This window comes from Leptosomus discolor, chromosome 2 (genome assembly GCF_034619465.1).
Source record: "Leptosomus discolor isolate bLepDis1 chromosome 2, bLepDis1.hap2, whole genome shotgun sequence".
Classification (NCBI taxonomy): Eukaryota; Metazoa; Chordata; class Aves; order Leptosomiformes; family Leptosomidae; genus Leptosomus; species Leptosomus discolor.
Window position 1 is genome coordinate 11,704,755 of NC_141392.1, and position 15,846 is coordinate 11,720,600.

Below are 15,846 nucleotides of genomic sequence, written 5' to 3' on the forward strand. Positions count from 1 at the left end.
TTGGGATAGACTGTTGCCTCCTCACTCACTGTTATTTTTAATATGTGCTCAGTAACTGAATTACTGCTCTTGACACACTAGTGCTTAGGTATAAAACAAGTACACGGACTCTGTAATGGGACTTTTATTAAGAAATCATTCAACAGTTTCATATCCTTGTGTTATCATTTGTAATATATTCTTCAAGTTTGTGAGAGCAAACAACAGCTCAGAGTGTCTCCATATGCATCTGATGTTAAATATTGCAATAAAGGTGAAATTGAAAACACGTAATGCATTTTTTCATTTGAATGTATGTAGCTGGTATTTAAAAAGTAAAATAATTTCACTTTTCCCATCCATTATAAAAGCTACAACTTGAATTCAAAGTAATTATCTACAATTGTACATTGTTTCCTGAATTTGTAGTTGGAAATGTAAAGAAAATTAATGGGAAAAAAAAAAATTATGGAAAACCAGTTAGTCAAAACTGTAGGAATTGGTTTCCATATGAATTAAGTAGAATATTTTGAATTTCAGTAAAATATCAGTCGACATGTTATAAAAAAGCTGATTAATAATTTATGGAGAAAATGTTTTGGTCACAGAGTTTCTTAACATGATGGTAAAAAACCAGATGTGTTCACACTTGAACGTCATGTAGAATTGCTCATAAAAAGCCTGAGTAGTTGTGTAACTTTATATTACAGCTCTCAATCACCCATATCCCCGTTTATACTCTTCTGCTTGAATTGTATCCAGAATTAGACCCTGTCCCTGCTGCGAGCTGCTCTGCGTGGGCTGACCTCACTGCCGGTTCAAGACTCCCTGAGTTAACTGAAACTCTAGACAGGAGAAGTGTGGAACTACTGGCAGGACAAAGGTTCAAACCGAGGAGGATCCCTCAGCATTTTATCTACCTGGAAAAAGGGACTTCTGTTCTTCATATGAAAAATACATAAGTTGTTATTAATGTCCTCACCTATAGGATCAAAAAGTCCCTCTCAAATTTGATGCCTCTTGGCCATTAATCATGTCCTTAAACACAGCTGATGGATCACCTACCCCTAGAAAGGCATGAGCAAGGGTGCATAACCTCTCAGCGCACTGACAGAATAGGTCCTGAGTCCATACTGGAACTTAGCAAACAAATGGGATGACCAGAATTTACAAGGGAAATTTCTAGCCTATGTGCTATTGTCATTTACAGTAAAAAAGAAAGAAAAAAAATATTCATCTCTAGAGATTATTTACCTCGCAACCCAATAGTGCACTTGGAAATTACTGTACCCTAAAACAGCTCTGATAAGCAAAGATGAAACTCAAATAGCTAAAAGGGAACTAGCAGATCTCTTGCTTAGTATCAAATCCTGTTTTAAAACTTTCTGCTCTTAAAGACATCCTGTTTATATATTTAATCAATGAACTGGATGTAAGAGAAACAAAAATTGCCTGCAATCCTCTGTAAAATGCATATTTGCAAAACTGGAGCAACTCCGCTTTTAAAGTAAAGATCTAAACAGTTTGGGAAATTCCCCAAATTCCTGTTAGATTTTGTTGCTCTTTCTCTGTGAACAGTTTTCTGATTTTTCTGGGAACATACCATGGTTCAGCGGTAGGCATTTAGGAAAAAAAAAAAAAAATCCCCTTTCTTTTCTGCTCTTTCCTTACCTGGATGTTATCAAAGATTTCAGTTTGATAAGAGACTCTGCCTCTGACAAAACCTTACACCTGTGTTTTAGCTCTTCTGTCAAAATGAGCTTCTGGATAATGATGTGAGATTTGGGAACCTTGGGGGTTGATTTGACTCGTTTTGTTTGTCTTAAGATCTTCTTGCTTTTAGAGATCAATTGTGAGCTTTCTCCGAAGAGAATAAGGACATCGCCCATGAGGAAACATTTTGGATCACCAATATACTCAATTGGTCTCACATCAAATAATCAAGCTTCATCCTAAAACTAAGCAGGTTGCATGCATACATGCCTACCTACAAAATTGCTCACATACACCATTTCTGTAGGAAGGCTATTCTTGAACATCTTTCTTCTGACAGATAGAAACTTCTTCACACATATAGCTCAAAAATATGTACAAATTATACCTATTTATTCTTCTACTAAAATTACTTCTTATATACGATAGCTCTTTGCCTTACTGGTCTTTACTCGGCTGTAATTACATAGACAGTGATCTTACTGCTTCTCAGACTTTATTTGTCTAAAATGAAGTCTCGAAAAAATAGATTCCTCATTCCCTTATTCTTCCTAGTAGCCCTTCCATGTACCTGTACTAGTTTTGGCTCATCTTTCTTTATTATGGTTGAGCAGAAATGTATGCAGAATTCCTGGTGAGGGTTTGCCAAGCCCTTGCATAATTACATTGATCTTCCTCTCTTTCAGAACACAAATATGCAAATAAAGAAGTAACCCCATTACTACACATCTGGGTTCCTGTTTAACTTCCTTTTTGTCCCACTGCATTGGTGCCTCAGCATCAGTTACTGACTAACATGCCTTTGCTTGTTCATTTCATCGTCATTCCCAACTGATGAGTCTCCACCTTGTGACAGAAATTCTTGTCAATTGTTCTTCAAGTTTGTGACTGTACACTTCGCATCATGACAGGGTGGTAGATAATCTCATCTAGGTTTGCTTTCCCACAAAAGGCTGGATCAGATGATCTTTTGAGGTCCCTTTCAACCCGGGCTGTTCTATGATTCTACAGTAAATTATCACGGCATTTCTATTCTCTTCTGCAAGGTCGTGCAGTTTCTTTTGCACGATGTTTAAATCTTCTTCTGTACTAACGGTTCCTTTGTAACCAAAGTCCTTACCAAAGGTACTAAACAAGAGTGGTCTGCAATCAGTCCTTGAGAACCTCCACTTATAAACCATTCTTTAGCCTGGTAGCTCCCTTTCCAAACAAACTATTGCCATTTTCCTTCAGGCAATTTCCTTTCCCTCTCATTATTTCTCGTTTTTTGTACTGTTTCACATCATCTCCAGCTGAAGTAACCGTATCTCGTATAGCATTGCAACAAACATTTAAGAGGGTCTTGTTGCTTATTCCTTATCCTCAATTATTTTAGCCAAGACAGTTAACAAATTAGTATCCTCAAAATTTACTTTACAATGGGAAGACAAACCTTGATAGTTTGCTTATTCCAAGAGAGATTACTTACCGCCTTTGCTTAGAATTTCAAGAGTTTTGACATTTTCATAATTTAGAATAATGAAAACATGACAACAAGTTCATTATGAGAGAGTTAAAGGAGAAAGTTCTTCCAGATAATTGGAGAAATCTATCCAGAACTGAGTTCTGAAGGGAACAATCTGTCGTTCACTTAATTGGACAGTACCCGGAGGAGTGCAGCAAGCTATATTGGCAGTTTATAGAACTCACTAAACACATACAATAAAAATGCTTCTAATGCAGATTTAAAACAAACACACCTATTAGAGATATCATTTTCTATTTGGCTACATGAAGCAGCTGCTTCAGGATGAGATAAGCTGTGAAATTGAAGCACAGTAGTCATTCGGTACTAACTCCTCGAATGATTGTTTTCATTCTGTTACCAAGACAGCCCTTTGTGGTTTAGCTTATCCACTTCTAAAGAGAACTACAATGATTCCCTTACAGCAGACCAAACATAAGGAGTAGAGAACAGATTATTTCCAAAATCCGTGCCAGCTATTTCCAGGATAGTCAAGCCCTTACATTTGATGTCATGGTTTAAAAATTCTACAGTTGGAGAAAAAATTCCTACTCTATTATTATGGATTTTTTCCATAGGAACTATCTAGGAAAAAAACCTGAATGACTACTAGAAAAGGGGCATGAAGTCCCAGGGATGATTGTTACTACAGTTTCCTTGTTAAAAATTACCCACTTCAAGTTAGCCTGTAGCTGTTCTTAAGTTAAATATTACCCAAGCTAGTAAGCATAGTGCCACATGTCCTCTGAGGCAGCTGTAGGACTGTTTCTACTTCCAGTGAAATCAATGTAAACCCCACGGTTTTCTGCAAAGAATCAAGCCAAATTCTTTCACTCTTTTATGGATGTGTGCCCACACCATATGCTGTATGTACATGTAAAAAGTTTCTCCAGTGACCACTTGACAGTAACCCAGGGTTTACCAACAGAAAACTCCTACCCTCCTACAAAGAGAATAACAGTAGTCTTTCTAACAGTAAATAAACCCACCACTTCTCCTGCTTATAAGACATGCTTCCTTCCTGTGACAGGAATTATATCACTGCACTGATGGGAAGAAGAGAAAAGGGATTTTTTAAATTATTTTTTTTTTTTTTAATCTATCACTTTCACTGAGGCAGAAATTCTAAACTGATTCACAGATGGAAACCCCAAATGCCATGCAGCAAAGCGTTCATCTATGGACAGGAAACAGTATGTGTTTTATAGGCCAGAGTAAAGGTTATGTCACTTTTAAGTACATTTTAAAAGACTGCACAGACACCTTCCTTAATACTCAACGGACAAAACTAGCCACACATAAAAGCCTTTAATCACATACAGGGTGCACCAGTTTAGTTTCTATACTCGCCTACAGACTAGCCTTGTTCCTCTAATACTGGTCACATTAAATGATGTTGTCACCTAGCTACATAGGGACAGAAGGAAACAGAAAGAAGGAAAAATAATGGCATTTCAAATAAAATGGTGAGAGAATACAAAGGCTACTGCAAATAGAAAATGCAGATGAGATCAGCAGGTATTACAGGAGCAGCAGATGACAGTGAAAGGTACCAGGGAAGTAGAAGGGAACAGGAAGTCTGTAGAATAGGTTGTTTCAAATATGTTTTTTAAAAGATGTATTTTTAGCAAGACTCTGGATGAGTACATGAAGATGCTTGTAGATGTTCACAAAGATGAATTTATAACACCAGTAGGAATGAGCAAGACTTTCTAACCAGCTCTCTTGAAGTATAATAGTTGCTATCTGTTACACTCACACTAGCAGTTTTGGGAAGCTCGACTTTTGCCTTTCTGATGATTTTTTTTTAATCTTTGGATGTTAAAATTATCTTTTCAAAATATGATCAATTTAAATCTGACCCAAAAACAACTGAAAGAAATGAATAGACAAATGGCTGAATTGGACCCAGTCTGCTCCCGGAATGAATACTTTTATCTGTGGGTAAGTTTGCACCGAGCATTTTGCTGCTTCATTAGAGTCACAAAAGATACAAAAAGGAAATTCGTGCTAACCAAATCTAGACAAACTGTAACCTTCATTGTGAACCTAAGAGGCAAAATCCAGCTTTCTTGGCAACGCTCCTCTACATTACGCATCCACAAACAAGACTGCAATTCACAGTACTCCTCACGTGAACCACCATCTGAACACAGAAAAGATCTTCCCTATATACCTGCATCTGAAAGTCATGTGAATGCAATACAGACCACATTCACGGGGAACAAGTCAAACTCACTGGAATTTTTCTGAAGCTAGAATACATCAGGTAGTATTTTAGCCATATATAGGTATGAAGCATTTTTTGTGATGGTGTAACACCCTGCTGCGAAAGGAGAGGTTTGGATTCGAGAAAGAACTTTCTGTTGCTTCCTTAACAAAACGGGCTTTTTCCTTTCTGTTCTCTTTTCTGGTTCCCTATTCATATAACAATTATCCCAGGCTCCAGAACATACTTTCGGTTTTGAAACTCTCTGTAAATCAATATCCTTATGAACAGCTCCTACAAAGAGTGTAATCAGCCTGTATGCATATCATTTGTTTAGGGATACATATCCTGAGCTTTAACAGTTCATTGTCCCTTTCAACTCATGATTCAGCTATGGCATTAACTCTATAAATATATCAGAATGTTGGGTTTATCTGGCTTGGGACACTCATTTTGCTCAGTTCTTCTACTTGGGGTTCCCAGCTGCCTTTGAACATTAGTCACACAATATGCTGTTTGTGAAAGATGCCTTGGTTAATCCATTAAACAGAAGAATGGTGCATAAGGTCCTTCAGAAATAGTGCTGGGAAAAACAGTGATGCAACAGATGCAGGAGGAAGGAGCAGCCCAGGCCCTGGAGGGCTCAAAGCCCACTGGTACTGATGGACATGATGCACAGGCTGGAGCTACACCCTGCGGTTGTGGGAAGGAACTGGTAGCAGTGAGCGCCTCTGCAGGGCTCCCAGCCCTTCCAAGGAATAGCAGCATAACCTTGGACTGAGGTTGCTGTTGCCAGCACACAATGTTGCTGTGAATTCAGGTGTCTTCCCCTGTACACTCTGCATAGGCATTCTAGTTAACAAAGCAATAAACTCCAGTGCAGAAACAGCGGACTAAAGCTTGCATTGCAGAGCAAGCGTAATGCTTACTGACGGAGCGTGTACAACATGTCTTGGACTACCAAATGATAAGCTGGAGCTGACTTCTAGACAGATGCAAGGAAGAGTAAATGTGTAAGGATTTCACACAGGGAACTAGACCTCTTCTTTTAGAAGAAAGCACCTGTGGGACAAAATCCTTATGAGGATTCTGCTGGGATAGTCTGTCTCGGACAAGGTGGTTGACCTTTCCTTCCATTTTTGAGGGTCTGCAGGGCTCCATAGGAGAGACCATGCTTTTGCACCAGCCCTGACCTCAACTAGCTACTTTCCATTCCCAGCCTCAGCTTGGCTGCACATACCTAGTTAAGAGATGTGAGACATCCTCTCTCCCTCCATCCTAAACTATAAGGAATTTTCACAGAATGAATGTTGTTCTTTTCCACTATGCTTCTCCTTCTCCATTAACCTCTCCTCAGTCCAGATTACAGTGGCATCCAGGGACTGAAGGAATGCGGGTGGGTGGTCGAAGATGCTTAAGATAGCTTCCTTTCTTAGGGGTGACACACAGAATCATGTCAAGGACATTATCCTAAAAGCATAATGTAAAGTGTCCTGAAACTTTCATTTTCCTTGGCAGGGACTGCACCAGTTTTTCTTTGCAGAATGACTCAGTTCTTACAGTCTGTAAGAAACTTTGAAGACCGCATTTAGGCTGCAGATAGCTTCTGCAAATGCTGAATTCTCTTGGGGACAACCTAATGAAACATTCTAAAGAAGCCAACAGCTCATGCCTGTTATCTTGAGTGTCTAGCCTAAGACAATGGCATGAGAGGGTCTTTTAGAAGGCAGAGTTGATTACATGGCTTTCCCAATTCTGTCTTGGCAGTGATCAGCGATGCATCATTCTACTGAAGAAGTTAAAAAAGGAAAAACATCTTTTAGACATTTTAACTTATATTCTGCTGATAAATACAATGATCCTGGTGAGGGGAGAAATTAATCCCATGAGTTGAAATTAAAAAAATCCAAATGCTGAAGTGAGAGAGCTGGCAAAGGGGTGGAGCTTTTTATTACCCAAAGGTGCTCTCTGACTGGGAAACACTGCGAGAAAACCACTCTTTGCTGGATCCCAGGCTACAGCACTCACATTTCTAGAGCTTGACATTAATAAGAACCTTCAGAGAAAGTAAACACATTTTTCTGTGTATTTCTCACTAACATTGTCATAATTCTTCCTTTTTGTAAAAATAAAAAAAAAGTTAAAGAAAATATAGTGTTTTTCTTGCAAGCAGTTATCAAACACCTTCACATCTTCAGCGCTGACAGGCAACAAAATGCTTACCTAAACTCATCTATCCATGGACATCACTTACCAGAAGCAATATGCAAGATGAAGGATAAAGATATTTGTTAATTTCCAGTAAATTTTTAAATCTGCTTTTTAAAACAACGTGTCAAACCAGCAAACTCCTTTTTGCTTTTCTTCCACACAGAGCAGACAATCATCATTAGAAATTAGCCAAGCCATATATTAGGATATAAAACACTCCAAGAACTAATGTTGGCAGTGCTGATGATTGACGATATTAAAGAAATAAAGACTGAGAAAACTGATTTGTTACACACATTTCAAAAGACGAACTAATGAAGAGGCAATAAACAAATAATAAAACAACTGACAGGAAGACTAGCATTAGGCTTTGGATTTGATCAGTGAGGAAGAAGTAGAGATATTATAAAGACATTGATTATTGAAGAAGGTGAAGAACATCATAAAGATGGGACATCGCTTTTATTAACCAAACCTGTTTATAGAGGGAAAAAAAAAAAAAACACCAAAAAACCCAGCAGCCAGCATGTGATATACATGGATGACAGGTGACAAAGGGTTACTGGCAGCGGTCATGTGGGAGAAATGCATCCCAGACCAAGGTCGGTGTTTTTCCCTGTCTACATTCCAGCGCTCTATGGTGGGCTGCACCACACTCTGACATTTCTGAATGCAAAACCATGGCTTGAAGATTCTACCAAGTAAGAAGTCGCAGTTCGAGTTGTCTTTTTTCCATACTGGTGTTTTCCTGAGATTCAGAAAACTGTAACACTTCAACATGGAGAAGAGCTGCATGGTCAAGTCCAGCCCACTTCAATGGAAGACCTGCACCGTAAGTAGGTAGTTCTTCAAATCTCCCCTGTTAATGGCACTTTCACACAACACATTTAAATGCCATCCAGGAGAGGTCTCATCTTGGCAGGCAGCTGGCGAGTGCATCAGGCCTTGGTATGGTCACAAAGTTCATGGTGCAGTGCAATAGTGGACAGATCTTTTCATGATCCTTCAACACTTCACTCAAGTGTTTCATTTCATCTGTTAACTTTCCGATTTCTCTTTTCAGGGAGGTATTTTCTTGCTCAAGAGACTCATATTCCTGGAAGGAAAGAAAAAAAAAAATAGCTTACTCATAGTCAAAACATTCCTTTCAGTGCTTCCACTTTGTGTATATTCACGTAACTGTAAAAAACCTGCGTGGTTTCTTATTACAAAGTGCAAAACAATAAGGAAAGACAGACACAGCCTGGGTGCTGGAACAGGGCAAGTGCTTTACGACCTGTGCCCTGACCACACTATGATTCCTTTCATGGCCCTGTAGACCAGGAGGCACCACTGGTCCTCGGGGGTCCCCAGCAGCCCAGGGCTGCAGGCGTGGGTGGCAGCATCCCCGTGGTGGCCTCTTCCAGCCCCGGACTGCCTCTGCTGGGAAGGGCGGACCAGAGCAGCCCTGCGTTTTCAGAGCAGAGGAAATGAAAGCACCGACTGCAGGTAGGCGCCAGGAAAACCGTGTGCCTGGCATTGCCGGTGAGGAAAGGTCAGCCCCTGCCCCAGGCCAGTGCAGGGAAAGGCCACTTTCCCAGGTGCCAGCTGAGGGGCACACCCAGCACAACGCGTCTGGTGCCAGCCACTCTCCTCCAGGCTGCCCAGGGCTTGTAGCCACCTGCTCAGATGCCCAGGAACTCAAGAGCAGGAGGAGGGGAGTGTCATGCCAGCTTGTTCCCAGCCCCACTTTTGCCGCCAGAAGGCCTGACCACTGCCTTGGCTATCCCTGACCTGGGCTGCTTTTGAGCTAAGACTTCTTTAGCAATGAATGAGCTGCTGTTAACTGCAGGGGAGTTTTGAGATGCTCTGTGGCATACATCTGTGACGGATGTGAGACTCGCGTGTCACATTTTTTGGTAGTAAGTGTGTGTCTCAAGTGTCCCTGCTGTCAAGCCTCCTCGTCCCAAAGAGGAGAAGGCTAGAGGTTCAGAGCCAGCCCACGGAAAACCTGCAGGTGTCTGCACCTCACTGCTGGCCTAAACACTCACCCACTCAATCTCACCTCCCTGGGAAAGCTTTAGAGCAAACTTCAAAGCCTACAGATGCCTTAAAAGGCCTGTCTACCAGGCAGCAGGGAGAGCTTCATAAAATGCTCCTCTGGGCAGCCTGGGACTGCCTCTGCTGCCCTTTGCTGTAGGAGTTTGGAGCCCCTTGCCTTCCCTCACACCATTCTACCACCTCTCACACCCAGAGTAAAACAGTCACGGTCCTCCTAACACATTATGGTAGTCAACTCCAGCCAAGTTGTCCATCCCTGACGCTGGCTCTGCTCACCTCTTGTTGCCCTAAAGCCCATGGGGTTGAGTTTTGGAGTAAGTGTTACCCTTCCATTGCTCTGTCCCGTTTTCAGGTATGAGACTATCAAACTGTTCTGGCTAAGAATGAATTCCTATTCAACCAGATTTGCCTGCACCTGGCAAAACCCACGTGCCCAAGAATGAAGATTCTCAGCATGAGGAAGATCCTCAAGTTCAGGAGGAACATCAGAGAGGCTGCAGGAAGGCACAGGGCCCAGAAACGATTCCACAAAAGCCAGGGGTTACCCCTTTCCAGAAGTACCCAGCACCTGGCTTTCTCAGGCGCTGACTCAGAGGAGATCTGGGAAAAACCAAGCCTAAAACTCCCCACACTGTCCCCCTTGGCCTCTGCTGACTGTCGGCAGATCCTTCCACACTGAGAAAGAGAAGAGCCTGTGCTGAACGTCCAGAGCTGAACAACTGACTCAGCCACAACTGCAGCAGCAGAACTAACACCCCAAGAGCCCTGCTTACAACAAAAGCACTGTTGTGTGAGGTAACATCCAAAACCAGAGAAAGGGGATTCCTCTCCAGCGTTTGCACTGGGGACATGAGAAAACTACACCACACTGTGATATTGAAAAGTAGTATTAGGAGTTTCTGGAAGAATCAGTTACTTTCATGGTTTTTTTGGAAACACCCACTGTTATTTATCAGAGCACACAAGTATAACAGCTAACTGAACCCAGCTCTCACGCTTGGAGGTTTTGAAGTTCCTAAGAACCCTTTTCAACTGAGTATTTCTGTCTCACGCTGTAGTTTGAGAATTGACTTAAGCCAGCACAGCCACTAAGCAGCATGGTCTCCTCCTCCTACACCACCTTCTCCCTCATAAGGCAGAGGGCATTCATCCACTGTGAACGTGACAAGCTTAACACTAATCCAGAAGAAAATGCATTTATTTTAGCCCATCAGAGCCTTGTGGTCTGGTTCCCTGGGTGGTCACAGGAATAGCAAGAGAGGGAGGGTGAGGTGAGAGCAGGACCACATCACTCTCTCCCTGGAAGTGTCACCAGTGGCCAAGCTGCACTATCCAACATGTGCATCAGTGTCTGGGGGTTCCCGACCAGGCACCCCGCAGCACACCCACAGCTTTCCAAGCTGGATTAGTGTGAAGCCAGACCCACGCCTGCTTGAGAATTCCCATTTATTGTAAAGTCCCGCACTCAGCACCCAAGCCATGCCTGCAAAGCATCAAGTACCCATTCACCTCATGAAGTTTATCTGCTTTCTGAGTTTGCTTCTTCCGGCTCCTCTGTGCAGCAACTCGATTTTTTTCCCTTCTCCTTACCTTCCTGTCGTCTTCTTCGTGGCTCTGGAAGACATAAACCAGAAACACTCGCTAGTTTTTAAGGTGCACATGGATTCGCCCGAAGTCAGGCGTGTATCTGTTTCTGAGAAAGAGCACCTACTCCCAATTTCACAGCACCTACCCTCGGCCTCCCACAGACCGCACGGTGCCTGCAAAGGGCAGCGCATCCCCCTGCCCCGCTGCAGAGCTGGGGCCCCAGGCGGAGAGGTGGAAGCCGGCGGAGATGCCCGGCGGGATGCCGCGGAGCTCTACCGCTGATGGGGGAACCTGGGCACCCCCGTCACGCACGGCGGGGACCCGCGCTCCCGCTCTGCCCGACGGGCAGCGCCTTACACCCGCCTCGCCTCAGCGCGGACGAGGAGCCGGAGGTGCGAGCGGCGGGGAGGAAAGCCGGGACCCCGCTGCGCCCGCACCCGCGGCCGGCGGCACAGCCCTGCTCCCCTCCCGGCGCTCCGCCGTCCCGGCTGCCCGCGGCGGGGGAAGAGCCGCCGACCGCGCCGTGTGCCGGCGGCAGGCAGCTTTCCGCGCACCGCCGGCCGTTCGCCCGCTCTCCCGCCTGGAAAAGCCGGCACCGCCGCCCCCCATCCCCCGGGAAGAGAAGGGCCGACGGCCGGGGGGAGCGGGCACCCCCGACACGACGCTGCCCGGCGTGACTCAGCCCCATGTGCCCGCCCGCCTACAGCGCCGAGCCCCTCCGCCCTGCCCCTACCTGCCGGCCGCCCTCGGCCGCCGCGCTCCGAGGCAGCGCGCTGCCCCCCGCCGCCGCCGCCGCCGGCGGCGGGACGGCGCACGACATCCCACCGGCTGCGGAGCCGCCCCGGGGCGCCGCGCTCGGCGCCGCTGGGCTCCCCCGGCCCGCGGGGGCGGGAGGGGAGGGCAGGGCAGGGCAGGGCGGGGCAGGGGACGCACCGCCCCGAGCCGCCCCGGCACCTGGCAACCCCCCGGCCCCGGGGCGGAGCGGCCGCCCCGCCGCAGGAGCCCCGCCGCGGCGCCCCGCTCCCGGCCGCCCCGCCGCCCGCATGGCCGTCACGTGGCGCCCGGCGGCACCCGCGCCGGCCAGGGTGCCTGTCCCCCGGGACCGCGGGGTCTGCTCGGCCCCCAGGAGCCGGGGGAAAGGCCGCACCCCGCGGTACAGCGCTGCCAGGCGAGAGCCGCCTGAAAATCCCCCGGAGAGCCCCAGTCCCGCGGGCCGGCTGGGCCCGGCCCCCCTCCGCGCTTTCGCCTGCAGAAATAACCGCCCCCCCAGTTTCTCTTTGCCTCCCGGCGGCCGGGCGGGGAGGCCAGGCCGCCCCCGGGGGCCGCCCCCCCACCCAGAGCCCGCCCGGCGCTGGGGCCGCTCACCCCCGTCCGCTCCTGCCCGCCGCGCTCCTGCGACATTAGCTCTCCGGGGCGGCGAGAGCGGCAGCGAAGTGACAGCCGGGGCGGCGGGGGTTCGTGGGCGTGAGGACACGGCATCGGCGCTGGGATAAAGTGATTTTCACTTTCGCTACTCGCCCTGTTCCTTTAAATAATAAGGAAATGCCACAGGCTTCTTGTAAAGGCGAAGACAGGCAAGGGCTGCTGAACACACACTTGCTGCCGACAAAAGTTGCTCTGTTCGATTATTCCGTCGAGAGTATTTTAACAGACTGAAGAACGTTTCTTTTAGCCCTCCAAACACTTTCCTTACATTTTAATGGAACCGTTATCTTGGCCCTCGACTCTGAAGGAAGGGACAGTCTTTGCACCCACAGGTACTTCAACAACATCCTTGCTCTACAGTCGACCCGCCCGCAGACGGTAACTGGGGTGCGCTCCTGGCTGTGCTTGACTCACAGGGGCAAACGCACGGCCATGCAAGGAGGGTTAAGTGCCCCCAAACTGCGGGGCCATCAGTCATAAAGCCCCGGGTATCTTAATAAATCAGATACTTCCTTATTTTTCTGTTTTCCCCAGAAGTTTGAGTCATCCAGCTTATAAGAAGATGAGGTTACAAAGTTTGCAAACTGAGTAAATATAGACTGTCCTTTCAGGAAGATCTGGCTAACAGTTCATGCTGAAGGTGAGAGAACCACACTGCCTAGGAGTCCAAGAGCCCAACCGAAGCCTGTGCTCTGCCACAGGTTTCCTGGGAGGCTCCAGAACCATCAGCATCACTGAAAAACCTGAGCAGGACTTCCCCAGCAGGAGACGCTTTTTCTCAGCTGTTCCACCTCAAAGCAGCTTGTAGCTCCACCTTCTAGGCTACCCATACCTTGGCTTTTGCACTTTCTCAGAGCTCTTCTGACTCCAGAGGACTAAGTACCTATGAGCCTTCCCCAACCTAATGGGCACGGGGACCCACAACCCCGAGGGCCCCCTCACCAAAGCACCGTGAACTCAGCTGTGCTCCCAGACTGCGCTGGGTCTCTCAAGCATCTTACAGGATGTTCCCAGCCACCGCCCCCCAGTTTCTTTAAAAGCAGTCTTGCTTCTCCCTTCCTCCGTCATCCAGCACACCAACACCAGGATGCTCACCAGGTGTGGGTTCAGTGCCATTCCCCAGCTGAGGGGATCCAGACCATCTCTGGAAAAGGCCCACTAGCCGACTGGCGGTGATTAGAGGGTGAATTGCTCTCAACCGCTCCTCTGAAACAGTCCAATCCTGCGTTAGCTACACATCAAGCAGCTAAAGAAAAGGAGTAGAAATATGGGCATGAGTAGAGACTTAGCTGGGACAGTTGCTTAAAGAGAGCACCAGGCTCCTTGCTGCCTTTGTAGCTTAAACACAGTTGAAATAAATGGGACTAAAAGCTGGGATTTTCATAACCATGCGGACAAAGTACCTCAACAGCCCTTCAGAGTGATCTGCAGAGAAAAAAGCCCCCTTCCACAGAGGGACTTTGAACTGACCCCACACGAAACTGCCGTGCTGTTCTAGGAGCGAGGCTGCTGTTAATGGCAACTGCACACGCAGGCTATCTAACAGCATCAAGGCCTGAACAGCTTACCAAGAATTTATCAGTACTGAACAAGTATCTACTTCACTGAGTAACTCTCGGCAGGCGTAGAGTAAGGTTTCCAGGATCCCACAAGTACGGGACAAGTCACAGGACAGTTCCCTTGAGCCCGAATACAGTCTGCTCTTGTTCAAAGTGGCAAAGGAAATGAAAAGTCAAAATTTGCTTGTGGGAACAAGTTTCTGCTTAGTATTAAAGCTATCTCTGGTACTTCTGTAGAAATGCCTACACAGTAATTCCAGGTAACGCAGCAGTAAAGGCAGAGTGTTACTGTGCGGGAGACAAAACAGCCCAGAAAGCAGCCTAGTCCGCTGAGTTCACATTTTATATATAATGGCAGTTTATCACTGACTTCTGTCTGCGCCGGAGCAGCCTACACACACGCTGACTGGAGTGGCTGAACGCAGCTCAGCACAGCGCGGCTCTTCTGAAGAACGTATCAGAACGGGTTTCGGAGCACCAGCGCGCCCAAGCTTCCAGACGTCGGTGTCCACGTGAAGATTTCTGGAAGAGGAGCTTCCCCGCACGCTGTTTGTAACCCCCTTCGTTCAGAAGCTGCACACAGCAGAAGCGTGCGCGGATACTGCTCCAGTTTGCAAGTTCTTCTTGGGTAGGGGATGGCCTACCCTCACGGGCGATAAGCACATCGCTGACAGCTCGCGCTGACAAACAGTGAGATCTTCGATCTCACCTCAAAAATTCAAGAAATTCAAACTCTGTTTGCAAATGTTCCCAAGCATCCATCACCATTGAGCTGTGTCAATCTTACAAAATGCAAAGGCTATATAAAGAAAAACTACCAGACATTTCTTGATGCAATACCAATTCGCCCCAAGTTAAAAATAAGAAGTTTGGATGTTGTGACACTGCAGTAGAAACCTGATTAGACACTCGTCTTGCACAACACTGCTGATTTCTATGAAAAGTTAACTGAAGGACAAAAGGCTACTGGAATGAAAAAATGAAGCATTTTATGTATTTCTGCCAGTGGGGAGAACAGACCCCAGGCACGACTAGTTGCAGGTATCACTTGCTGTAGGAATTTTTAATAATTATTTGAAAAGCGGCCGATGATTCAAGTGTTGAGTTTAGCTCATCACAGAACTTGCATTTAAAGGGGGGGTCCTCCAACACCTCCCACTGCTGCTTGGCCAAAAGCAGCCAGCAGAGATCTGTAAATTCACAGTTTATATGCTGCACTTGGAATCTTGACTGTTTTCTTTATCCTTCTTTACATGACCTATCTGGCCAGCGTTTCCAGATGCATTTGTTTGCTTTCTCCACCCAACTGCAGTTGAACAAGGCCCGACTGCTCTAGCTCGGGGCATTCCTTCCCAGACCAACTATCCCGCAACCTCTTAACACAAACGCTCACTGTAAGGTGAGTTCATGAAACCACTTATTAAGCCTTAATCCACAGTGCTCTCTCTCTCCTTATTTCTTAAGGCATTTGTCCTACCCTGGCCATTTTTGATGGGATCTCTTCAGAAAGACAGGCCTATTCCTAGCTATTTTCCGTACTTGCCTGCCACTATTCACAGAGAATCACAGGAATCTTCTCGTTAACACAGAAGATGTTCAAATACTGGAATGGCAGCCAT

At 46.2% G+C, this 15,846-nt stretch overlaps 1 protein-coding gene across 1 annotated transcript; it reads right to left on the reverse strand.

Moving 5' to 3' along the window:
* Positions 1 to 8,526: 8,526 nt before the first annotated feature.
* BATF3 (basic leucine zipper ATF-like transcription factor 3) lies at positions 8,527 to 12,722 on the reverse strand. Its single transcript, XM_086460362.1, has 3 exons — positions 12,609 to 12,722; positions 11,166 to 11,270; positions 8,527 to 8,712 (listed from the first exon to the last, which is right to left on the reverse strand). Exons 1-3 carry the CDS (start codon positions 12,720 to 12,722, stop codon positions 8,527 to 8,529), a joined length of 405 nt encoding a protein of 134 aa, XP_086316488.1.
* Positions 12,723 to 15,846: the final 3,124 nt, after the last annotated feature.

Excerpts from the sequence above, each read along its gene's own strand:
- BATF3 (XM_086460362.1), bottom strand. The coding sequence starts at position 12,722 with ATGCCGTGTCCTCACGCCCACGAACCCCCGCCGCCCCGGCTGTCACTT. Across the intron at positions 11,271-12,608 it reads GCGGGCAGGAGCGGACGGGG|AGCCACGAAGAAGACGACAG; the intron begins GTGAGCGGCCCC and ends TATGTCTTCCAG. Across the intron at positions 8,713-11,165 it reads AAGCAGATAAACTTCATGAG|GAATATGAGTCTCTTGAGCA; the intron begins GTGAATGGGTAC and ends CTTTCCTTCCAG.